Here is a 27140-nt window from a genome sequence, read left to right on the forward strand (position 1 = left end):
CAAGATGAATGTGAGTTTTGAGATCTTAAAATTTATAATTTATGATTAAATTTATTAAATTAGATTAAAATTAATATCACATTGATAGAATATAATAATAAGGATGAAATATATAATTATATTAATTTTATTAACTATAAAAATAATATTTTCGTCAAATATTAATATTTTCGTCAAATATTAATAATAGTTGATATGATTGATAATATTTAAATAATTAAATAGTCTAATTTATATAATTGAACGATAAGTGGTGATGGGCGTAGTTTACTAGAAAAAAATCATTTAACATTTTAGCTTGGCATTTCTACAAACATAAAATCGACATCTGATTTCCTGCCGTTCAACTTGTCATTTCACGAATTTTGTTTTGTTTAATTCAGTTTTCCAGAAACAGAAGGAAAGAGATAGTGCATCCAGGTTTCACCTTTCCCCCCATACTCTGTTTTCTCGCTTGTAAGATTAGAGTATTTCTGGGTATGATGAATTTTTAGTAATACTTTGATGCAAATTCCTACTTTTTAATGGTTTGTTGTATACTTTATAGTCAAGGGGAATTTGTTTGACCCTCTCTATCTAAATTACTAATCTACATTTTGATGTATGTAGGACAAATACAAATGTCTTACTATTTCTGGGTTTGATGAATTTGTAGTAATATTTTGATGTAAAGTTGTTCATTTTTTCATCTTTTGTTATAGACTTTATGGTCTAGGGGAATTTGTTTGATCCTTTTTGCCTAAATGATTAATGTACATTGTTCTGTATCTGGGACCAATATCAATGTTAAAATCAAACTTTTCTTCCCAATGAATGAATTTTCAGTCTGTTTTTGGTATCAGTAATCACACTGCAATGAACTTTGTCTGTTGTATCTTAGCTTTATCTCAGTATGAAACCAACTTTAAGTGTGATACATTTGTCACTTTTATTTTGCATTTTTGTTCATTGTTGGCACTGGTTTTGATGCAGGAAGTCAATTCCAACTTAAAGTTTTTAACTTTCATTCGTGGCAAATTGCCGGTAACTTATGAGTTTTCCGATTTCAAGTGAAAGGGGAAATTGCTGACCTTAAGAATCGGGTGGTATCCGAAGAATAAAGTTAGATACAACTAGCACGAACCAAAAGATTTCGGTGGTAAAGGAATTGTTGTTATTTCTTAAGGTCTCGGATTCGAGCACCATGAATATTAGGGGTGTGAGCGTCCAATGTCAAATGATTAAGAGTTATTTTTGAACAGATACTACTTGTATTTACCCCAGATTAATAAAAAAAAAAGTAGATGCAAATAGGGTTGTATACGAGCTCGTGTATTACTGAACTCGACTCGAAAACTCAAGAGTCTAAAATTGTCAAGTTCGACTCGATTGAGGGAGTGAAAAGAATCATCATTTGGTCAAAATGTGTTGGGTATTACATCAGCTAGAGATGCCTGCTATCGAAGCGGAAGCCGGCGCCAATTTTATTGGGATGATGGTGAAACGCTCCATTTCACTCTTGATTGTAAAGGAAATCTAAAAGTTGGAACGGAACACGGGGCCGAGTCTGTTGGATTCTTTGTGGATGATGATTTAGACACAAGTTTAAGACCTTATAAATCAGACATTGAATTTGTGCAGGTGCAGGTAATAAATCTGTTAACGCTATTGCTTCAATCTTACATAGTTTCATGGAGATTTTTTTCAAGCAGCTTTTCCAAAGTTGGTGCAAGAACACAGCTGTATAAGTTCTTCATGCAAATGAGGAGGGAGACATCCAAAACCGAATTTCTGATGAACACAGACTAGTCTTTTCTTTCATGAATGCAGTCCACTCTGCACCATGTTGATTAACTCATTGATAGCAATCGGACTGCTCTCGTTCATGGATAAGTTATATGAAGCACAATCGACTGTAATAATGTACCTCCAACTATAAGTATCCGAAAAACTAGTCTTTTCTCTCTTTTTTTCCCTTGATTTTTTTAGGTAAAATTGTTCAGACATCATGTAACACACCACCTTCATACATTGCACATGGTCATTATGTGGTTGGGAAACTACGAGAACAACATTTTTTTAACACCATATATGTTTGTACTTTGTTCTTGTCTTGCAGGACCATCAATCAAAGGCACTTTATTTGGCTATAATTATATATTTCATCCACAAAATCTATTATGCTGATAAGAGTGATAAGCACCAGTAAGAGAGATACCCAACTGAAAATTGCAGATTTTGGTATTGTCAACATCAAACACAGGCTAATTTTCAATCCGGGGGAGAAAGAATGACGGTTGACATGCCGTATTACATTTCCGCAATTGCGGTTTAGCTGGAAGAAATCTGTTGGGTTTAACTAGTTCGGCTAGAAAAAAAAGTTCAGGGCTTTCAATCTGATTTGTTAGCTCCATATAGTTGAGGGTCTGTTTGATAGAACACAACATCACCTTTGTCACTCACATAGTGATCCTTTTTCAAGCTTCGTACGAGGATCACGAATAAATAAAATGGGAAAGGACTGGATTTCTGTGGCTCCCGGTAGTATTTTCCAAGCACCGGCTTTGCTGCTTCGGTCTGCAATTCAAGTTCATGTAACATTTTTTATCAGTATGGGGAAACATGATTGATGTAGGAAAGGGAGATGATGATATACTCACGGCTTCAGTTAAGTGATAGTGTGGGATTTGGGGGAAGAGATGATGTGTAACATGAGTTCCGATATCGTGATGGATGTTGTTGATCCATCCGTAGTCCCGATCGAGCGTCGTAAGCCCTCCTCTCAAATAACTCCATTCCTGTTTATTATTAAACATAAAGCAGTTCAATTGCAGAGTAGAATTTCAATTACATGATGTTTCATGGTGTAGCTGAAACAGTTTCCGAACCTTTCCTCGGTACCACGGAAGCTTCTCGTCATGGCCGTGGTGGTGTAGGTAAGTTACCAAGTCCAGCCACATGACGAATATCTGCATTTTATACCAAATTCGAGAGATATAATATAGGAAAACAAAGACATTGAAGAAATATGTGTTTGAAGGGACTGAAAAATACCCAGTAAGGAATTCCGTAGAGCTTAAGCAACTGAATTGGTCCCATTGCAAAAGATAAATACACAAGCAAGCCAACCATTGCTGCCCAACAAGCAGTGGAGGTAATTATATCTGTTCTTTCGTTCGGGACGAACAAATCGCTTTCCGGATCAAAATGTGAACCTTTCTTCCCGGGACTTCGACTCCACTGTGTCAGTCGACGAAACAAATCAATATCAACGCAAATCATAGGTTCGTAAATGAGGATTCAACAGGCGATAGCATCGAGAGCTTACCAGATAGATTGGATAAGCAAGCATGGGGAAAGGCAAGGTGAACCTTAGTAATCTGGTTGCATTATCTAAACTCTGGTAAATTTTCTCAGACAACTGCAGAAGAGTAAATTACAATCACTTGAAAAGAAAACTACACTTAAAGAATTCCATCGGAAAAAAGAATCGACGATGTTACCGGATGCCACGATTCGTCATTCTTGGCATGTCCATGATTCTGATGATGTGTTCTATGGCTAATTCTCCTGCAGATTGATATATCGTTGAAATTGTTATCAAATTGATCTATATGGGACCAGATTAAGAGTATTCAAAGCACTAACCATCCATGGTATGGGACAAGTATTGAAGAATGAAGAAGATGACCAGCAACACTGTTCAATGCCGTGTTGTTGGAGAAACTACCATGTCCACTGAAAAGAGAGAAAAAAACAAAACAAAACACACATATCAAAGTCCAAATTCAAGAAAAAAAAAACAAAAAAAAGCAGGGACAATACCAAGGGTGGGACAAGTGATATTTTACCAGTCATGACCAAGAACAAAAAGAGCCCAGAACATGGTTCCCTGAGCGACCCAATAAATAGGCCAAACAAGCCAGTTATTGAAATATGCAGCAACAGCAGCCAAACCAAAAACAACAACAACATCTCTCAAAACATAACTCATGGATCTCCATGGATTCTTAACCCAACAATGCTTCGGTATAGCAGCTCGAATGTCGGCCAGGTTGAACGGAGGCGGCGCAGCAGGGTCAAATTTCCCATCATCTTCTTCAACCCCGTTAATGGTCTCAACCTCCAAAGGAGCACTCACATTCAAAGAACCCACAAAGCTTCTTCTTCTAAACCAAGTGGAGAATTTCAATGGAGAAGAACCAGGTAAAGTTCTCAACTTTAGTCCATTGTTGTTGATGTTTGAAGGAATTGAAGGTCTGATTTTTGAATAGAATCTGATTATGGGGAGGGGTCTTAATCCACATTCTGATAAAACCCAACTGGCCATTGCTGCAGTCCCCAAAGATTGTGAGGGCTAATGCCACAAAGTTTCAGCCTTTAAAAAGGGTTTAGTTAGACAAGAACAGAGATATATATGGAAAGAAATAAAGCAGATAACGTATGGGGCTAAGGGCTTCCTCTGCTCCTATTTTCCAGCAACTTGTTTTGCTTGTTGCTTGTCACTTAGTAGTAATAACTGTAATTTCTTCATGTGAGCTGGTACAATCATCATATTTTTTTGGATAAAATCTGGTTTAAATTAATATGTTTTAATGTGTTTGAATAACGGAAGATATTCTTCAAATCTTTCAAAGAAACGGCACATGGGAACTTGATAAAGGGGCAATATAAAATATGGTTAAATCAATAGATCGAATATTAATAATTAATTTTAAAATTAGATATAAATTGTGTTATAATTTAGAGTAAACTATAAATTTAGTCACTCAATTATTCTTATGATTTTATTTAGGTCACCAAACTATTTAAAAAATTAGTTGACCCTATTCGCATATGTAATAGGGTAAGAGGGAGATAGGGTAAGAGGTTGACCCCAACGCCAGGTTGAGAGCAGCTTCCGTGGAAGACCTACGTTATGAATTGCCCTCAGTGGGACTCGATCCCACAACCACAAGGTTAAGAGTATTGTGGTCTACCCACTGAGTTAGACAAGAAACTCAAAAAATATTTTTATTTTTATGAAATTATATTAAAAATTTCATTTTGCTTCTATTTTGATAATTTGCATTAAAAATCTAACATATGATAGTTTTTTTTTTGTTTTTTCAGTAATAACATGACATTACGAGCGTGAAATTTAAAATTTAAAAAATATTTTTATGAAATTATATTAAAATTTTTAAAATATATAAAAAATTAAATTATTATTAAATATATAAAAAATTAAAATTAAAAAAATACAACCTTTCCTAGACCTTTAATCCATGTAATTATGGGAGTGACAATAACGGTTGAGCTGTGTTTTGTTGGTTAGTTTTGGACTGTTGGGTGGGAGAATTTGACCCACAACTGAAACACAGTTAAAAGTTTGTGGATTTTAAGAAAAATGGTCGACGTGGTCATTTCACCTTCTATATTATTTATATTTAATTATTTCAATATTAATTAGATTATTTTATATTTTATTCTTTATCAATAAAAAAGTAAAACGTATTAGATATTTTTGTTGAAATATAATTAAAAAGAAAAACAAAGTTAAGGTCATGAGCCTTGTTAATGTATAATCAAAAGGTAAAAAAATCAATATTTTTATTAAGTTTTAATTTAATTGACATAAAAATCATATTTGATAAGAAGAAAAGTTTCCCTTTTAAAATAATTTAATTGATTGGAATACGATTCCAACATTTAACGTGTATATATATATATATATATATATATATATATATATATATATATATATGGATAAACTACACAAATGATATCCTGACTATAAGGTCTTACTTTGTTGAGTCCATCGACTATTAAAAGTTACAAAATGATCATTCGATTATTCATATGTTTTAAACTCATCCTTTTTCGTTAACAAATTGACGATAATTTGAGTTGGTCGTTAACCTGCTAATTGAGATATGATAAAATATGATCTCATAATCTCAAACGAATATCATATCCCAATCAACATGTTAACATTCAGCTCAGACAACCATTAATTTTTTAACAGAAAATGACGAGTTTGGAATATTATAAATAATCAAGTGACTATTTTGTAACTTTTAATAGTAGAGAGACTCAACGAAACAACACCATATAATTAAGAGATCATCTTGTAACTTTCAATAGTTGAAGACTTGACAAAATAATATCCTATACTAAGTGAACCATTTGTATATTTTACCCATAGTTACTTAGAGCTTAATTTATGTGGAGAGTCATTTTCTTTATAATTGATGAGAAAATTACCTTTTCATATAGATGAAAAATCAAGAAAAATCATGGTAACAGTTTTAGAATATTTTATTTTAGTTTCTAACATATACAACTTTAATTTGTTATTTGAATTTTGTTTCGATTTTAATTTTAATATCCATATGTAATTATGTTGCGTTTCTAATTCGAATACTCTTAATTTTAATTTTCATATTTGTTAAAGAGGTACTGTACAAAGTGTTAGATTTGTCTAAACTATTAAATTTCGTCCGATCCTTGAAAAATGTTAGAAAATAAGTTCATATTTACCTTGAAAAAAAATGAAAAGCAAAAATGATATTTTAGAAGAATATTGTCATAATCAGTGTGATAATCTATCTAGGGATAATAATATTGTAATTGATGTGATAATATATTATTTCCTTAGTAGGATTTGGGCTCATCTTAATCGTTTTTGTAAATCCGTCCAAATCGTCTATTGTATGAGATTTACATATTATCAACTAATTTTTTCATTGCTTAAATATATTTTAAAAAGATTAAACTATTACTTTATATTAAAACTGAACAATATAGATAAGGATGATATGAGATTCATTCACCCCACCCAAATATTAGTTTACATGGGAAGAAGAATGGGCTCAAAACTAGGCTTCCTTGAGGCCCAAAATCAATCCGATTAAATACGAGATTGGGGCTTCTAGTACTTTTACGTTTAGTAATTGAGCCTATTTGCCATCGCATGACTTTGGGCTTTTGATAGAACTTATTATTCTAATATAATCAAATAAGGATGAAAACAGAAAGCATGGATTATTATATTCGTAAATATTCAAAAAAAAAAAAAAAGTTTACTTGGATAATACAAATTTAGATAATATTAGAGCATCGTTCTGTAACATAAGTTAATGTAAATTTTTTTTAACAACCTGAGGTAATTATAAGGTAATATATGTATAAAATCTCATTTAGTTATTCATAATGTACACATACACTACAGATACAACTGCTCAAACTCGAGTTATCTACGGAGAACAACATTTCCTTTTACCATTGAGGCCACTTAATGGTGTCTAAAATTTAATTATTAAAATACATAAATGTTAATATAAAATTATATTTATTAAATAATTTATTATTTTTAAAATTCAAAATAAAAGTATTTTATAGTGAAGCTAGAAGTTAACTTAAAGAGAGTGTAAAGATCTGTTTTCCTTCATAAGGTATTGTATGTTACACTGAGTATAGGTGCCTTGGCTTGGAATACAAGTGATGGTTCACCAACAGAGAGTAAAGTGAGAAACTACACAAGCCCTAAATTCACTTTTATGATTCCTTTTGTTCTCCCAAATGAAGAAATAAACCAATAAATCAAGGGTTCCTTGGTCTTTACCTTTCTCAAACATAAAGTTACTAATAATTTGGAATTTAAGCTTTTTTTTTTGTTGAAATTTTAAATTAATTTATTCCATTTTAGATAAGGTATCGAAAGCATAAATAATTAAAAATACAATATGAATAAATAATTATGTCAAAATATGTACCCTTTTGGATTTGTTGGCGTTATTGACTAACGGAAGGCCAGTCGGGGAGATACGTTTTATTAAACCACCATGCATGGTATAATTCATAAAAAATAAACCCTAAACCCTAAATCTAAAACTATATCAAACTTGAAATAATTAAATTTAAAATGATTCAAATAAGTAACTAAAATGACTATAATACCAAACTAAACCTAATCCATAGAAATCAAACTCAAAAAATAGCTCATCCAAAATAATTCAAAAAATTTTAAATTTAAAAGACCTGATCTAAATTAACCGGAAATTCAACCAAACTTATCCAGTTCATTATTCTTCTCATACATATGTTATGTTTATTACATTGAAAATTTGTAATTTTGATTTATTCAATGGAATCACATTATAATGTTAGGTTAAGAGAATATGTGAGGGACGTATGTTCATTATTCGTGGTATTTTCAATATTAATTAATTTATGTCCCAACATTATCTGAATCTTTATTTTTAAATAAAAGGGTTAATAGTTAACAAATAATGCATGCTTATGGTATCCAAAATTAATATTTTTGTTTGGACTGTTCTGGCAAAAACATGCTGGCATTTTTTATTTGTTTATTTCAAACCAACACTGTTGTTTTCTTAAAAAAAAATCTCTGCCCGAAAGTCTAAGCTTCGCTGTGGTCCAAAAATGGTTGCTGTAACTGCAAAATTTTATATTTTGGACAGCCCCACGGAATAACAATCATGATTCGACATATAATTTACCAGATAAAATTTCATTAATTATACACCGTATATGTACTTTATACAAGTTGAATCAAATTAATCGAGTTGAGTTTTAAAATCCAAAAATTTAGTATTTGACCTCACATATAAGAAACAGCCTTTTAACTTTCCATGGGGATATATATCTGATAGACAACATATTTTCGTGTCAGATGAAGCTTCCATATCAAACATCTGATTAACAGAAAATTCAACACTACACCTTCCATGTCTAATCTTTGGTAGATAAAGACCAACTTGGCAAACCTTCGATTTCACTCCTCACTTCGCTTTTCTACCTCAGATTGTTTCAATCAAACAAAGTAGTTAAAGATGCAAATATTTATAACAAAAATCAATCAATAAATATAACAATAAAAAACTACAATTAGAGATGATAATTTAATATGAAAACGACATATTTTGACCAACTCGATTTGGTAGAGTCGTTTTTTTGTTATCAGGTTCGGGTCGATTTTTTTTAATGGTTAAATTAGATCAGTCAATTTTGGATTTTGGTCGATATATATATATATAATATTCACTAGAAAAAAAATAATGAATCAATCTTAGCCATATTTTCACTATTCAGTTCGAGTTTTACATTGTATAGGTTGATCTTAATATATATATATATATATATATGAAAAAGAAAAACAACTACCCTTCAACCAGAAACCCTGGCCAGTTTCTTGAAGAAAAACCCTTCTTACCTAACCCTAATTAAACAAAAGATAAAATAATAAACTAAAACAATATCTTACGTAATTATTTTCATTTACTTTTTCCCACTCTATATTTCCTTCCGTTTCCCTTCGTTTCCATCGGCTTCCATCAGCACTCTTTCAATTCCTCATGCATTCATTTCGTCGTAGTAAGACTTTCACCGAAACCGGAGCCATGAAACACCGGAGAAGCAACAATCTCTCCATATTCGCCGTCGTCTTCTCCGTCTTCTTGTTCGGGCTTTTCATGTACAATGAGGACGTCAAGTCCATAGCCGAGTTCCCGTTCTCGTTGAGGCCTAAAGCTACTGAAATTCAGGGTAATAACAACCCGGTAGTGCTTCGAGAATTTATCAAAACCGAGGAAACAACGAAGGGAGACGGTACAGTCAACGACGAGTTGAAATCGATGGCGACAGTAAAAGACGATGAACCAATAAAGATTGTAGAGAATAAAGAAGATGATGAAAAACAACAAAAGATCGAGATTCTACCGGTCGTTGAAGAAGAAGACGAAGATGTTGAATTGCCGCCGGAAGACTGTGATCTCTTCACCGGACAATGGGTGTTTGATAATGAAACGCATCCTTTGTACAAAGAAGATGAGTGTGAGTTCCTTTCGGCGCAAGTAACATGCATGAGGAATGGGAGAAAGGATTCTAGGTATCAGAATTGGAGATGGCAGCCTAGAGATTGTAACTTACCCAAGTATGTATCAAAATATAGGGACTAATGTCTCAAGTATTATAAATTAGAGGGATTAAAAACACAATTAAATCATGTTTCTGACATGTTTATTTTCTGTTCTTTTAAGGTACAAACCAAGATTATTGCTCGAGAAACTGAGGAACAAGAGGCTAATGTTTGTTGGAGATTCACTGAACAGAAACCAATGGGAATCCATGGTTTGTCTGGTTCAATCTGTTGTTCCTCCTGGAAGAAAGAGCTTGAAGAAGATAGATTCTCTCTCTATATTCAGAATCGAGGTAAAATTATTTTTCTCACTTGCAAAACAGATATTCCATGGGAAAATGTCGTTTTCATATCGTATTCTTCAATCTTTATTATAATATTTGTTTAATATAATTTAAAGTTCATGTCTTTGTCGTTCATTAATGATTAAATAGTCATTAATTATCACATTTCTCATGGCTGCATTCTTTAATGAATATTTGAACATTTTTTTTACCTAAAACCAAACAATTATTTAGTATTTCTTAAAGCATAGTGGCTCCTCAGATACAAACATTCATTTGTTGACCTTTCTTTTTCCTTGGTAATCCGTAAACTCTAAAATTCGATCCCACAAAATTTAAACTTAAATTAAATTTATTTAGCGATTTTAGTAGTAAAAAAATATTACTCTATCTAAAAGATTCGGATTCAACAGCTGTGTACATAGGATATGTGTCCATTGTCAATAAATTATCGAAAATTCTAAACATATACTACCTTATAATTACATTGTATTATTTTAAAAAAAAAACTCAAATTTTATATATTTTGATTTAGTCATAAAATATTTAACAATATAAGCTCAAGTTGATACATATGTTTATCTTAAAATGTCTAAAACTCGAAGTAACTAAAACTAAAAATGATCTTAACTTTATGATCAGACTCAAAAAATTCAAGGCTCAAACATGAACAATTCGAATCCAAAAAGAAACTTAAACCTTGAATGATTCAAACTTGAAGTAGACCGGATCTATGCATGATTAACGAATATTTTTGTGTGTTGTGATTGCAGGATTACAATGCAACGGTGGAGTTTTATTGGGCACCATTTCTGGTGCAATCAAATTCAGACAACCCAGACATGCACAGCGTCTTGAACCGCATAATCATGCCTGGATCCATCAAAAACCATGGCAAGAACTGGAAAGACGTTGACTATTTGGTTTTCAACACATACATTTGGTGGATGAACACTTTCACCATGAAAGTCTTGTAAGTTATCCAGAAAAAAAATTGTTGTTTCATCAAATATTTTATTTAATGTAATGTTTTTTGTTGGATTCGTGCAACAGACGAGGATCGTTCGACAAAGGAGACACCGAGTACGATGAGATCGACCGGCCGATAGCGTACAAAAGAGTGTTGAGCACATGGTCTAAGTGGGTTAATAAAAATGTGAATCCAAATCGAACCACTGTCTTCTTCAGCAGCATGTCTCCCCTTCATATCAGGTAAACAAATCAATTGCCATCCTCGTTTTTAAGTTTCTAATAATTATATTATAGTATTCGAACCCAAACTCATTTAATCTAGATCTATTAATTGAATAAGTAAAGAGTAGCTATAAAAAAGAGTCAACAATAATTTGGTAGTGTACAAAAAAATATTGTATAAATAAAGAGTAGCTATAACCAACTTCACCAAAAACAAAACCTAATCTTTTAAGCCAATAAAAAAGAGAGGAGAAAACACCACTTGTTAATGGTGATTAAACCTTATAACAGAGGTTGATCCAATGTAAATGAACTTAATTAGGTGATTAATTATGTCGATTAAGTCTTAATCGGCATTATTATTATTTAATATTTAAGAGTAACATTTTAATTTAATTAGTTTGAGGTCTAAATTTTTTTATAAATAATATATATAGTTTTTTTTATATTCTTTTGATTGTGATTAGCTGTCAATGGCCATAGTGGTTAGAATAAAGTGTCTAAATTTAGGTCAACCCCAGTGGTTGATATGTGGGTCTATGACCTTTCAACCGGTGATAATTGAATCAAATTATTAATTTAAAATTTAAAATTGATAAAAAAAAAATCGAGAATCGAATAAAGTCAAATTATTCATAAATAATTTAACAAATCAGATCGAAATATATTAGATTTTAACCTATCGAATTGAGTCATATAAAATTTTGAACCCATCAATGTGTGCAGGAGCTTAGATTGGAACAACCCAGATGGGATCAAATGTGCCCTAGAGACGACCCCAATTCTCAACCAGTCAATGTACCTAAACGTGGGCACGGACCGTCGGCTCTATGTCATTGCCGCCAACATTACTCGAAACATGAAAGTCCTAGTTCATTTTATCGACATTACAACTCTTTCAGAATACAGAAAAGATGCACATACTGCAACCCATACCATCCGACAAGGTAAAATCCTAACCCCAGAACAAAAGGCCGACCCCGCCAAATATGCTGATTGTATCCATTGGTGCCTCCCCGGATTACCCGATACGTGGAATGAATTCCTCTATGCGCGTATTATTTCTCGATCGTGACACGTAATTTGTGTTATCAAATTACTTTTTATTTTTTTTATTATAAATTTCTCTCTAAAATTTGATAAAATGTAACTTTGTATAGGGATGGATCATCGTTTTTTTTTCTTTGTTTTTCTTTTGTTGGTTTAATGTCAGATTTCAAACACTCACCTGAAGCAAAATATGGCTCCAGCCAATGCACAAATTTGTAGATTGCATATGTTGGGAAATTTCATATGGAAACTAAGTCACTTACCATCTCCATTTGCATTTCATTCTAGCATCCTTGGAGTGTTCTGATCAAATTATGATTTTGGTCCCTATACCATGTTTAATTTTAGCATTAGTTTATATATTTCATTATCAATGGGCATATAATTCAAATGGTTGAGTGCTTGGTTTGCATGCGAGAGGTATTAGCAGAAACGAGCACATAAATTTATGTTAGGAGACGAACTTATTAAACTTTAAGGGGAAAAAACATATTAATAAAAATTACAAAGAAAATATTTAAAATATATGAAAATTTGAAATTTTAAGGAGACAATGGCCCCATACCCCCTTATCTATCCATGGGTATGAGGATTGATACCCCATATCTCTCTATTTGTATTTCATTTTAGCATCCTTGAAGTGTTCTAGTCAAATTATGGTTTTGCATCTTCAACCATTTATGATTGCTAAACATTAGCAGTGGCTTATGGTAGTATGATTCTTCATTTTTATTAAAATATTTATGCTCCAGCATGAGCATAAAGCACTTGATCTTTATATAAAAAGAAGCGATCATGTAAGATATATGTATTCATATAAGATACTTTTATTTGAATCTGAGTAACAAATGTCATTAGATAAAGAGGAAGCAAAACAAGACCCTCTTGGATTGTTAGATGTTTTGATCTTTGAGGGCGTTAAAGAGTTAATTTTGTACAAGATATGATGATTTCATATAATTTGAAAGTTAACAGAAATATAGTTAAAATGTTTATTAATCTCTCTTAAGCTTTACTTAAATGATTAAGATTTCTTTAATCACACATGTTGACAGATTACAGGTATTAATCCAGTTTTTGTAAAGGTTATCATACTAGAATATATAAGCTTTTAAAAACTATCAAAAAGGGGATGTAGCTCAGATGGTAGAGCGCTCGCTTAGCATGCGAGAGGTACGGGGATCGATACCCTGCATCTCCATTGGAATTTTTCTCTTATCTTTTTACCTGCAAGAAGTAGGATTCCTAATCCTTGGGGTTTTCAAGTCAAAAATTCTAGTTTGGATCTTACTAAATCTCAAAATTGCAGCTTTCTTCTTACCTCGTATGCAACATTGATAAATAGTTAACTAATAAAGCTCCCCTAGCATATTCTTTTTCAAACTAAAAACATTACTTGCAAGAAGAATGGGAGAAAAGCTTCTTTTTATCAGAATTGGAGATGGTAACCCAGGGATTTTTTTTGGATAGATGGGATTGTTCTTTACACAAGTATATATTGCATTACATCAACATTTGCTGAGTTGGGCGGTGAAGACATCGATGCTTTTGAGCAAGACCTCAAATTCAAGCTTTGAGAGCTTGTCTCAAAATTATATCCGATCCGATCTTATCTGACTTAACTGTACTTGTTAATGAGTTATTGCGATGTTTTTTTTTTGGGTATATGGTAAGATTCAAACCAAGATTGTTTCTTGAAAAGTTTAGATGAAAGAGGCCTTTGTGGGGGTATTCATTGAATAGAAACCATTGGGAATCCATAGTTTGTTTGCTTCTTCAACCTGCTATTTCACCAGGGAGGAAGAGCTTGAAAAAGTCGGGTTCTTTTAGCCTGTGTATATGACAGTATTTCTTGAATGCTAGCATATATGTCAGTATAACACCACAGTTGAGTTCTATTGGGCACCATAAAAGATCGCATAGTCATGCCTGAACCAATCAAGAACGGTGGTGATGATTGCAACAATCCGAACGAAACCTGATGTGCTAAAGAAATTTTCAAGATAAATCCTCTAATTTAGATCGTAATATCCGAGTCATATTAAATTATGTTCGTAATATTTAAGTTGTAATAAAATAAGTCAACAATAATTTGGTAATGTACAAAAAATATTGTAATATTCGAGTCATATTAAATTATCTTCAGCATTCAGCATGTTTGTTTCTAACCTCTAAATGAAGATTGTGCTGAATGATTCAGTAAAACAGTGCTGAATGATCCAGCATCAAAGTACATTATGAATGATTCAGAGTCATTATCAAACAGCATGTCACATTCAGAACTAATTCATACAGAACATCTGAATCATTCAGGCTATTGAATCATTTAACGCTTAATCATTCTGAAGCAAACAAAGAGACCCTAACTTCACCAAAAACAAAACCTAATCTTGTATGTAAACAAAAAACAAGGAGAAAACGCCACTTGCTAATTGTGATTAAACCTTATAGCAGAGGTTTATTTAATGTAAATGAACTTAATTAATTATTATTTAATATTTAAGAGTGTAATATTTTAATTTAATTAGTTTGAGGTCTAAAAAATTTATAACTAATATATATATATATAGCTGTTTTATATTCTTTTGATTGTGATTAGCTGTCAATGGCCATGGTAATTAGAATAAAGCATCCAAATTTAGGTCAACCACAGTGGTTGATATGTGGATCTATGACCTTTCAACCGGTGATAATTAGATCAAATCATTAACTTAAAATCTAAAATTAATATAGAAAAATTGAATCGAGTTAAATCAAATTATTCATAAATGATTTGTAAAATTTTAAAAACTAAATCGAAACAGATTAGATCTTAACCAATCGAATTGAGCCATATAAATTTTAGAACCCATCAATATGTGCAGGAGCTTGGATTGGAACAACCCAGATAGGATCAAATGTGCCCTAGAGACGACCTCAATTCTCAACCAATCAATGTACCTAAATGTGGGCTTGGACCGTCGGCTCTGTGTCATTGCCGTCAATAGTACTCGAAACATGAAAGATCCGGTCCATTTCATTGACATTACAACCCTTTTGGAATACAGAAAAGACGCACATACTGTACCCACACCATCCGAGAAGGTAAAATCTTAACCCCTGAACAAAAATAACCCGACCGAGTATGCCGATTATATCCATTGGTGCCTCCTCGGTTTACCTGATACATGGAACAAATTCCTCATTACACGTATTATTCCCCGATCGTGACACATAACACGTAGTTCGTGTTCAAATATTTTTAATTTTTTGGGTAAATTACAAATTTGGTAACTGAACTTTACTCTCTCTTCTGTTTTACTCACTATTCTTTAAATCTTTTCAATTTCCTCATTAAACTTAATATTTTTGGTTTTTTTGTCACTCAGTCGTTTTCTCACTAACGGTATTATAAATGAGCTGTTATATAGATTCAAAACGATGTCGTTTTGGTGAAAATTTTGTTTTTTTAAAAACGGCATCGTTTTAACGCCGTTAGCTATTTAATCGCGAAGTGATCAAAAAACCCAATGTATTAAGTTCAGTGAGGAAATTGAAAACTTTTAAAGTTGAAGGAGCAAAATAGGAGAGATAATAATTAAGTTTAGTGGTGAAATTTATAATCTACTCTATTTTTTTCTTGTAAGTTTCTTGTAATTTTCTCTCCAAAATTTGATCAAATGTACCTAAATATTGGAGCTCGAATATGAATATAAAGTATTTGATCTTTAAAATTAGGGTATATTAGGTGTTTAGTACCTAAACTATTCATTTTGGTCCGTTTTAATACTTAAACTTTCAATATTTTTCAAAACCATGTCTATCGTTTAGTTTTTGTTTCATTTTAGTATCCGTCGTTAAAAATTTAACGCGTTTAATACCTAAACTATTAGTTTTGGTCCGTTTTAGTACCTAAACTTTTATTTTTTTTCAAAATTGAAGTATGGTTTAGGTACTAAATGTGTTTTGGTACCTAAACTTTCAATTTTTTTCAACACTTAAGTTTTTGCACTAAGAATGAAACAAAAACTAAACTTTAGGTATGATTTTGAAAAAAATTAAAAGTTTATGTATTAAAACGGATCAAAACTGATAGTTTAGGTATTAAATGCGTAGTTTTACCTTTAAAATTATGAAAATAAAAAAGTTAAAAGCGTCTATATAATATGCATGTATCCATATAAGATACTTTAGCATTAACGGGGAAATGTAGCTTAAATAGTAAGACGTTCAATTGTTATTCATTTTAAAATCCTTGAATATAAGAGAGAGCCTTGATAAAAGCATGCATGTATACATGTAGTTATGAACAGCCTTTAATAAAGCAAAACAAGACCCTCTTGGATTGTTAGATGCGTTGATCTTTGAGGGCATTTTTTAGGGAAAAGTTCCATCAAGGGGTCATTTTTGATAGCAAGCCGGTCAGCAAGAAAGAGTTAATTTTGTACAAGATATGATGACATATAATTTGACAGTTAACAGCAATATAAGTTAAAATGCCTATTAACCTCTCTTAAGCTTTATTTAAATGATTAAGATTTCTTTAATCACACATGTTGACAGATTACAAATAATAGTCCAATTTTGTAGAGCAGATCTACAATAACAGTGGTTTTAATGATTTATTGCAATGGGGATGTAGATAGGATGGTAGAGTGTTAACTTAGCATGCGATAGGTACGGGTATCAATTCCCCCCGCAGCTCCTTTCTCGTCTGTTTTTTACTTGCATGATGTAGGATTCCTAATCCTTGGGATTTTCAGGTCAAGTTCTAGTGTGGATCCTCCTACTAAATCTCAAAGTTGCAGCTTTCTTCTTACCTCATTCATATGCGCATTTTTTTTTCAAACTAAAAAATTACTTGCATGAAGAATGGAAGAAAATATTCTCTTCATCAGAATTGGATTTGGTAACCCAGGGATTGTTCTTTACCCAAGTAGGTATATATTGCATTACATCAACATCTGCTGAGTTGGGTGGTGAGGACATCGATGCCTTTTGAGCAAGGCCTCAAGTTCAAGCTTTATGAGAGCTTGTCTCAAAATGAGATCCAGATTCGATCCGGCCATACTTGACTCTACATATTAATTAGTTACTGAGATGCTTCGTTTTGGTATATGGTAAGATTCAAACCAAGATTGTAGCTTGAAAAGCTTAGATGAAAGAGGCTTTTGTGAGGGTATTCATTGACTAGAAACCATTGTGAATCCATTGTTTGCTTCAATCTGCTGTTTCACCATAGGAATATAACACCACAGTTGAGTTCGATTGGGCACCATAAAATATAGCATAATCACGCCTTAATCAATCTAGAACGCCGATGGTGATTGGAACAATCCGAACAGAACCTGACGTGCTAAGAAACACTTCCGGCGATGAACATGTCCGAGCCGGCACAGATTGTAGACTATTTCGGAGAGTAGCAAATGTGACTGAATCCATGGATGTACCGATCTTTTGCCTCGACATTACGACCCTCTCCGAGTATCGAAAAGATGTGCATACATCGGTTAATACCCCCGGAACAGCAGGCCGATCCGGCCACATATGCAGACTGCATCCATTAATGCTTACCAGGGTTACCTGATACATGGAATGAGCTTCTCTTTGAACACATTATTTCACATTATTGACCCTTTTCTTTCTTTCTTTGAAACCTGTATGAAACTGCAAATTGGAGCTCAAATGAATTACAAAACTGTCAGTTTGTGTAGCTGCACCGGAAAATCTCAAGAAATGGTCAATTATTCTTAAATTAATAGAAAAAAATTAAAGTGTTGTTCTGGTCGTCCTATTATACTCAAAATTGAAATTTATTCTCTATAATTTACCATAATTGATCTCTCAATTTTTATAATATCATTAGTCAACCCAAATAATGAACGATATCGAGTTTAAATACCCACTAGATTTTTTCTTTGAGAAAAAAGCTCTTCCAACCCGTCATATTGAAATGGTTCTTTTTTGTTGGAATACTTCTTTTAAAAAATGATAAATTATAAAGGTTGAGCTTTAAACAAATACTATCTTATACTTACCTAGATTAATAAAAAAGGGTAAATTATAAATTTACTCACTGAATTTTACTCTCTTTCTTATTTCATTCACTGTACTTTTAATTTTTCTTTGATTTGCTCACTAAACTTTGACATTGCTCATGTTTTGGTTACCCTGCCGTTAAAGATTATGGTGGCTCAAGGAAAAGGGTGAAAAAAGAAAAAGATGATAGTTGTATATGTGGCAGGTTTATTATTAAAATAATCCACATGAGCACCTCGTTAGTGAGAAAAAATAAAAGTACAATGAATGAAATATGAGAGGGAATAAAGTTCAGTGAGTAAATTTATAACTTATCCTTAAAAAAATCAGTTCAAAATTTTAACCGAAATAATTAAAGGTATTAAGGGTGCGTTTGGTTCACGGAATGTAAGATTACCAGTGAGAATAAAAGATTACCAGGGAATAGGATTACTGGGAATGTTGTATTTTGTGTTTGGTTGGTTTAGCATGAATGTAAGATTGCCGTGTTTGGTTAAAGGAATAAAAGATTATTGGAATGTATATTTGACCAAATTGTCCTTATTATATATTTGTATAATATTACAAATTGTAAAATATTTATATATTTTTTTTAAAAATTAAATTCATAATATTTATATAATTTTTTTACAAAATTAAAAATATAAAAAAGGTTTAATGAAACGGTAAAATTTTTTTAACCCCTGAACTTCATATAAAATTTTAATTATAGATTTTTTTTGTAAATCTAAAATAATTTAAAGATAAATTTGTAATTTAACCTTCGTAGAATTTTTATTATTCAATGACAGAAGAATGATATTTTTGAAAAAAATTAAAAATTTAAGGGCATTTTAGTCCAAAACGCCGGTAATGTTACAATACCTAAGGGAATGGAGGTAATGACATTCCCGGTAATATACCCCAAAAATCTACTATTGGTAATAAAACATTACCGGGAATGAAATTCCCGGCCAACCAAACATGGGAATGTGAGATTCCCATCCCATGGGAATCCCACAATCCTTGAACCAAACACCCCCTAACTATAAAAATAAAGGTACCAAATAATGTAAAATCAAAATATAGAAACTAAATCCCAAATTCCAATAAAATTTGTGCTTTTTAATGATATTTTTTTTGGTAATGAGTAATGACAACGAAGTTCATTAGTTAAACATAGTTGCAAAGATTCTCTGCCCTCACGATAGTGGAAGAGTTTGGTTCAAGTTCATAAGTGATTAATTAGTTTCTTTAAGGACAAAGCAAAAATAAATTATTTGTATTGTATAAATTTGTCTTTTGTTATGATTATTTTATGAATAAATAAATAATTGCAAGATTCGATGCTTTTTTATTTAACTTTGTATTTTTATTTTAGTGATTTAACTTTAATTTTTTTTAATTTCATTAATAAACACTTGAATTTCGTTCGTTTTAATTATTGGTCCCTAAAATTTTAACATCGTTTAAACTTTTTCAATGAACTTATGTATAAAAATGATTTTCTAAACTTTAATGTGAAATCCAAATTTTTAAACTCTCATTTGATCAATCGAAGTACTTTCTTTTAAGGGTAAATTTCATCAGATACCACCGGACTTTAAGCATCGTGTCATTTATATCACCAAACTTTTAATTTTGTCAATTATAGCGCTAAATTTTTATTTTTGTTTCAATTATATCACTTGACCGTTAAATCGTTAACGTTCAGATCAAAACGACATCATTTTGGTGAGCGTCTACGTCGGCAGTCGTTAGTCACGTCATCGTGTCGTTAATGATTTAATGATTCGCTGGTATAATTGAAACGAAAATCAAAGTTAATTGCCATAATTAATAAAATTGAAAGTTTAGTAATATAAACAATGCAATATTTAAAGTTCGGTGGTATATGATATAGTTTATCCTTCTTTTAAATATGAAGGATAGAGAAGTAGGGAAAAAATAAAAACAATACCTTGATTCAAGGCTAATAGACATTAAAGATTGCATACTAGACTACAGTCAAAGATTTGATTTGATTTTAATTTATAAACAATATCTGATCTGTATGTAGCTTCCCGGAAAATACATGAAGATTGGTATTTGTATTCGCATCATCATTTTGTCCATGTGATGACCTTTACTTTACTTTCTCAAAAGCAGCCATTTTTGGTATTAGTGGTTTCTCTGTCTATCAATCACACTATCCATTTTCTTTTGTCTTCATGGCTTCTTCTTCTTCAAGTCAATTGAAATATCAAGTTTTCTTGAGCTTCAGAGGTGAAGACACACGCCTTAACTTCACCAGCCATCTCCTCAAAGCTCTAAAAGACACCGGAATGAATGTCTTCTTCGATGAAGAAAAACTAGAAAAAGGGGAGCAGCTTGCACAAGCACTTTCCCAAGCAATTGCAGCCTCAAATCTCTCAATAGTCATCTTGTCTGTCGACTATGCTTCTTCAAAATCATGCTTAGCCGAACTTTCTGACATCATGGGGCGCAAAAACACTCAACAGCATACTGTTCTGCCCATCTTTTACCATGTTGATCCTTCCCATGTCCGAAACATTTGTGGGAGTTTTAAGGCATCCTTTGAAGAGCATGAATCAAATAGGCCACTTGATGAAGCGAAGCGATGGAAAGCTGCTTTCGTTGAAATCGGCAAATTAAAAGGGTGGCATATACAAGGCGGTAAATTCGATAGGTAACTAGATACACATATGTACATTTCATCTTCTTATTTTTTGACTTGTCTTTCTTTTGACCATCATTTTTTGAAAATTATTTCTCAGATCTGAGACTGAATACATTAAAGATGTAGTTCAGTATATCATAAAAAAGTTGAATAGCAAGTCTAGAAGAGTTTCTGAAGAATTAGTTGGAATAGATGATCAGAAAAAAACAATCTTGCAATTGATCGAGCAAGAAGATAGTCGAATAATAGGACTTTGGGGAATGGGTGGTATAGGTAAGACTACCCTTGCTGAAACTGTCTATAATGAAATCTCTCCAACGTTTCAAGCTCGTTACTTTCTTCAAGATGTTAGAGAGAAAATAGAAAAACAGGGGAAGGAATCTTTACGAAATGAACTTCTTTCCAAACTATTGAACTCGAGAACTTGTGTAGACACCCCCTCCATAGGATCCACTTTAACCCAACAGAGGCTACATAATATAAAAGTAATTGTTGTCCTTGACGATGTTAATGACTCGGACCAAATAGATCTTATGGGTGTTAAACATTTTGGTGATGGAAGTAAAATCATTGTAACATCCAGAGATAGACAAGTGCTTAAGAATGGAGGAGTTGACACAATACATGAGGTAAAGCAGTTAAATGAGAATGACTCTCTTCAACTCTTTTCTACGTTTTCATTTAAGTTGTTGAATCCCGCTCCTAATTTTCAAGATCTATCGAACGAGTTTTTGGAGTACGCCCAAGGCAGCCCACTTGCTCTTAAAGTTCTGGGTTCTAAACTATATACAAAGTCTAGAAAAGAGTGGAAAGTGAGGCGAACAAGCTCAAGGAATATGCACAACCAAAGATCTCAAAGATTTTGATGAGTAGTTTTGATGAGTTGGATGAGTTAGAGAAGAATATATTTCTTGACATAGCGTGTCTCTTCAAAGGGGACTTCAAGGAAGAAGTAGAAGAAGTTTTAAGTTGCTTGTATAAGGGTGCAACGTGTGGAATAAACAATTTGCTAGACAAGTGTCTACTTCATATGGATTCTGATGGGCGGATTTCTATGCATGATATGCTTGAAGAGATGGGGAAGGGCATTGTTCACCGAGAATCTAAGAATCCTAGAAAGTGCAATAGGTTATGGAGTCTCGAAGACATGAGCCAAGTGTTCAAATATAATAAAGTAAGCATTAATCGTATCAATATTCCTTTTTTTATTACATATTTGTGTGATTTTAATTGAAATTTATGTTTGGTATGTTGCTCGTCTAGCTCAGTTGGTAGAGCTCAAGGCTCTTAATCTTGTGGTCGTGGGATCGAGTCCCACGGTGATCAATTCATAATTGGAGGTTTTCCACGAAAGCTACTCTCAACCTGGTGTTGGGGGCAGCCTACTATCCTACCTTCCCCTTACCCCATTACATATGGGAATAGGGTCAGTTAATTTTTTTTACATCTAATGACCAATGCTTTAGGGTATAACTTGGAATCTACTCAAGTTTTACCAAGTCAAATATCTAATGCGTTGCTTATAAAATAGAAAACATTTTTGTATTGTCTAAAAACATTTTTCAGTAATAAAAAGATATGTCTGATTAGTCTAAGCATTTCTTAATATAATTATATTTTTAATGAGTAATTTTAATGAAATGTTCATAATTTATTTTGTAACGAAACTTGATAAATTGTTTCTTATTTCCAGGTGAATAAATCAATTGAAGGAATAAAACTTTTCGTTTATCGAATTGAAGACCTGCTGTTATTATGTTCGGGCTTTGAGAATATGCATAATCTTAGATGTATCATCCTTTATACTTGTCCTTCGTTCTTGTTTCAACAACTTGCCGTAGACAAAGTTGATAGTGTATCTTTTTCTGATGAGCTAAGGTATCTTCGTTGGGAATTTTGTCCCTTGAAATCCTTATCATCAAATTTTAATCCAAAGAATCTTGTTGTGTTGAAACTAAGTGATAGCTACATAGAACAACTTTGGAAGGAAGATCATCAGGTATTTCATATTTTTGTTTTTACTTTTCATATGGTCCAAAATAAGTAGATAATGCAATTATTATATATTTTCAATGTACAGGATCTTGATAATTTAAGGTCAATTGACCTTTCTGATTGCAAGAGACTAAGGAAGATCCCTAATCTATCAGGAGCCATCAACCTTCAAACCCTTTGCTGCAATGGATGTGAAAATTTGGTTGAACTATCTTCTCTCAATCAATTGACATCTCTTCAACGTCTTGACCTTTCTCATTGCAAGAGTCTAAGGAAGATCCCTAATCTATCGGGAGCCGTCAACCTTCAAAGCCTTTGCTGCCATAGGTGTGAAAATTTGATTGAACTACCTTGCGTCAATCAGTTGACATCTCTTCAAAGCCTTGACCTTTCTCATTGCAAGAGTCTAAGGAAGATCCCTAATCTTTCAGGAGTCATCAACCTTCAAAGCCTTTGCTGCTATAGGTGTGAAAATTTGATTGAACTACCTTGCCTCAATCATTTGGTATTTCTTGAAAGCCTTGAACTTTCTCATTGCAAGAGTCTAAGGAAGATCTCTAATCTATCAGGAGCCATCAACCTTCAAAGCATTTTCTTCTGTGGGTGTGAAAATCTGGTTGAACTACCTTGCCTCAATCATTTGGAATCTCTTAAACGCCTTGACCTGTCTTGTTGCAATAATTTAAGGAAGATTCCTAATCTATCCGGAGTTATCAACCTTCAAAGCCTTTGCTTCAATGGGTGTGAAAATTTGGTTGAACTACCATGCCTCAATCATTTGACATCTCTTAAAGAGCTAGAATTGAAGGGATGTCATAATCTCAAGAAGTTTGCTGAGCTCCCAAATCATTTTTCTGAGTTACGTTTAAGATACACTGAAATCGAAGAAGTGCCGGATTCAAATCGACTTCTTATAATGTTGAGAAGAGAGTCAAGGATAGAAAATGTATCAAGCAGTATTTCAAAGTTGGAATCCCTTCGCGTTTTGGATCTTGAGGGTTGCGAAAGGCTTACAACACTCTCAGGGCTTCCACGATATCTGTGGTGCTTGGTTGCAAATAATTGCACATCATTGGAAAAAATATCCTTCACCGATTATAATTCCAATTCATTCCATTCTTTACATGATTGTGATGATACTCCTCGTGATGAAAAGGTTTCCATGTCATTCCTTAATTGCACAAGATTGAATCAAGATTCAATTAAAAACATTGGGACAAATGCGATGCTTCAAATTCAATCCCTAGCACAGAGATGGGCAAGGAGGAAAGGGAGGGGTTCTTTTCCAAATCAATTGTTATGTAGTTTCCCAGGAAATGAAGTTTCAGAAAATGAGTTTGAGAATCGAAGCGTGAGTTCTTGGATAAATTTAAAGATAGCCCCAAATGGGTGTAGCAGGAGCAGATTCTTGACTTTTGCTATCTGCTTTGTGGCTAATCTCTCAGATACATACAGAAATGTTGAATTTATCTGTAAATACCAACTGACAGCCGCCAGTGGCGAAAAGTTCATGAGTGAGTGTCGCGTTTCTAAGAGATGGGACAAGATCTTCAGTTATCATGTGTTCATTGTGTTTAATCAGGATATGATCATAAGAGACAATTATTACGAGGAAGCATCATTTGAGTTCTACATCAGAAATCGTGGCAGAGAAATTAAAGTGAAGGAATGTGGTGTTCATGTATTTTATGTGGATGAAGAGAGTTATAGCATTAGTGATACATCCAACCAGAATTTTGATTCTCAAGAAGAAACAAGGTTTAGCTTTATTGGTGGTGAAGATGGGGATAGAGGGCCTAAAAGATTGAAATATTTTCACTTCTTTTAATCTTTGTGTATGCAGATGCGAGATGGCAATAATGCCATTGTCATCCAAATGCATTGGTAAATTTCCAAATTGAAAACTACTCTTACTTAGTGATTCTAGTTAGAGTAAATTTTTACACTAAGAATTTAATTGCTTATGATAATTGTATTTCTTTGTATAGGAGGCAGTGGTGGTTTTTTAATTCATAGAATCAGTGGTGGACTTGATTCAGCTCCATTGGTTTCATGCCATGGATTGGGCAGTAAGTAAGTAAGTAGAGATTTAGACATCTCCATTTTCCTTCAATGATTTCTTCATCCCTCCATCTATGTTTTCATATATCAATGTCATCATATTTCAGATATTAACAGCTTTGGAGTTACCATCAAAATCGGATGCTCAAAAGCGTTAGACTTGAATGCTTGTTGGAAGAATCGGAGGGATTGCAGCAGAAAGAAAAGTCGAGGGATTCTACTGTAGCGTAAGTCAGCAATATATCACGTGTTTTTAAGATATTGAATGCTCGATGGTCTCCCTACTATACACAAACGTTTTTGCTTCTATGTTGGGTGAACCTGTAGGTGGGAGGCTTGGCCTTGCACTTCATGATTTCGGTCACTATTGCGGTTCGGGCTTCAAACCCAGTATTTAGAGACATGTTAGAGTGATTTCCATCACAATTTTGTCCCACTAGAAGACCTTCACTATGGGATGACACACCAATCACCATTTGCCTGTGAAATTAAAGTTATATTTTCAATGATGAATTATACTCATACCTATTTAATTATCAAAGAATTTAATCTGACTATTGATCTTTTAATTTTATTAATCATAACTATTAATCTTCGGTTTGATCATCCTCGCCCTCATTTACTACTTTACTGGTTGCTGATAGGGTATTTTTATAAGTTTGTATTTGTAACCCTACTGAACGGGTCGTTTGTATTTGCTTATGACTGACTGTTGTGTCTGCTAATTATATGTACATGACGATTTTCAAAAAAATAATAATAATAATAAAATAAAATATCTTTTCAACATACAACTTGATACAATGTTTATATTATCCAGACTCCTCCATATCCATAAGGGTTAGTCTAATTCAAGTATTCTTCCTTCCCTTCTCCTCAGTTGAATTGTTTTCTCTCCCCTCCTCGCCAATTCAAGTATTTTCATCCTCTTCTCCTCGGTTGAAGTATTTTTCTTGAGAACTTCATAAGCCAACTACTCCAAGCTTTGAAAGCCACAGGAATGAAGAAGCTACGAGGAAGATGGCAGCTGAAACTTGACAATGCTCTTATCTTTATAATAATCCCTGGTAATTGAATTCTTATTATACATCCGCTGAATTTAGTTACCAAACCCAACTAATATGGTTTTAGTGGATAAATAATTAACAAATAGATTATTTGCATCACAATTTTGCCCCACTAGAAGGCCTTCACTACTGGTCTACACACCGACCGCCATTTTCCTGTGGAATTAAAGTTACATTTAAAAGGAATGCTAACATCTTACTATTCATCTTTATTTATCGCCGCTATCCCTCTTGGAGTTTCAGCTGCCATCTTCCTCGTGGCTTCTTCATTTTTCTTGTCAATTCAAGTATTCTTCCTTCCCTTCTCCTCAATTGAATTGTTTTCTCTCCCCTCCTCGTCGATTCAAGTATTTTCATCCTCTTCTCCTCAGTTGAAGTATTTTTCTTGAGAACTTCATAAGCAAACTACTCCAAGCTTTGAAAGCCACAGGAATGAATGTCTTCTTTGATGAAGAAAAACTGGAAAAAGGGGAGCAATTTGCAGGACAACTTACCCAAGCAGTTGAAGTCTCAAATCTCTCGATAATAATTTTGTCTGCCGACTATGCTTCTTCGGATGTATACTCTAATACAGACCCGCACCAAGGATAATTGCATTGAGCTAGATTCATCCTCATCTCCCAACTCCTAAGATAGACTTTAGTAGGGATCCTATTGATATGCAACATCCATAGGAAGCTTTGCAACTTGGGAGGGATTTTTAGTTTCCAAATTCTATCCAAGTCAAAAGATGAATCCTCAATTAACTCGAGTCATTTTTTCTCGCCCCATAAGAAGCTTCGTCTATTTTTTCAATCTTTAAGATGATCATTTTCGGAACTTCGAATAAGGACACATAATCCAATGGTAATGTTGATAACATTACATGGACGAGCGTTCCTTTTCCAGCGAAAGACAACGATCGGTTTTTC

General features: G+C 33.0%; 4 protein-coding genes, 1 long non-coding RNA gene and 1 other non-coding gene across 7 annotated transcripts; 4 read left to right on the forward strand and 2 right to left on the reverse strand.

Moving 5' to 3' along the window:
- Positions 1-524: 524 nt before the first annotated feature.
- LOC120138643 lies at positions 525-915 on the reverse strand. The gene is made up of 2 exons (XR_005517555.1): positions 799-915; positions 525-768 (listed from the first exon to the last, which is right to left on the reverse strand). It is a non-coding gene; the product is annotated as an uncharacterized LOC120138643 (long non-coding RNA).
- Positions 916-2200: 1285 nt separating this feature from the next.
- On the reverse strand, positions 2201-4403 carry LOC120138616 (omega-3 fatty acid desaturase, chloroplastic-like). The gene is made up of 8 exons (XM_039154048.1): positions 3831-4403; positions 3628-3717; positions 3483-3549; positions 3308-3400; positions 3034-3219; positions 2868-2948; positions 2640-2777; positions 2201-2556 (listed from the first exon to the last, which is right to left on the reverse strand). Exons 1-8 carry the CDS (start codon positions 4307-4309, stop codon positions 2371-2373), a joined length of 1320 nt encoding a protein of 439 aa, XP_039009979.1. The 5' UTR covers positions 4310-4403; the 3' UTR covers positions 2201-2370.
- Positions 4404-9238: 4835 nt separating this feature from the next.
- LOC120138663 (protein ESKIMO 1-like) lies at positions 9239-12469 on the forward strand. The gene is made up of 5 exons (XM_039154086.1): positions 9239-9916; positions 10023-10194; positions 10959-11158; positions 11239-11397; positions 12106-12469. The coding sequence occupies exons 1-5, from the start codon at positions 9339-9341 to the stop codon at positions 12452-12454; spliced, it is 1458 nt and encodes a 485-aa protein (XP_039010017.1). The 5' UTR covers positions 9239-9338; the 3' UTR covers positions 12455-12469.
- A 1088-nt stretch (positions 12470-13557) lies between these two features.
- TRNAA-AGC lies at positions 13558-13630 on the forward strand. Its single transcript has one exon. It is a non-coding gene; the product is annotated as a tRNA-Ala (tRNA).
- Positions 13631-20636: 7006 nt separating this feature from the next.
- On the forward strand, positions 20637-21972 carry LOC120138639 (disease resistance protein RUN1-like). Its single transcript, XM_039154070.1, has 2 exons — positions 20637-21115; positions 21204-21972. Exons 1-2 carry the CDS (start codon positions 20637-20639, stop codon positions 21970-21972), a joined length of 1248 nt encoding a protein of 415 aa, XP_039010001.1.
- LOC120138660 (disease resistance protein TAO1-like) lies at positions 21949-25702 on the forward strand. Of its 2 annotated transcripts, none has more exons than XM_039154084.1 (6): positions 21949-22280; positions 22800-23105; positions 23187-24985; positions 25090-25178; positions 25270-25389; positions 25490-25702. In XM_039154084.1, exons 1-3 carry the CDS (start codon positions 21972-21974, stop codon positions 24927-24929), a joined length of 2358 nt encoding a protein of 785 aa, XP_039010015.1. In that variant the 5' UTR covers positions 21949-21971; the 3' UTR covers positions 24930-24985; positions 25090-25178; positions 25270-25389; positions 25490-25702. The 2 variants fall into 2 exon arrangements, with proteins under 2 accessions (XP_039010015.1, XP_039010014.1); XM_039154083.1 differs by having other exon boundaries at positions 25090-25174.
- Positions 25703-27140: the final 1438 nt, after the last annotated feature.

This window comes from Hibiscus syriacus, unplaced genomic scaffold (assembly GCF_006381635.1).
Source record: "Hibiscus syriacus cultivar Baekdansim isolate YM2019G1 unplaced genomic scaffold, ASM638163v2 tig00110704_pilon, whole genome shotgun sequence".
NCBI lineage: Eukaryota > Viridiplantae > Streptophyta > Magnoliopsida > Malvales > Malvaceae > Hibiscus > Hibiscus syriacus.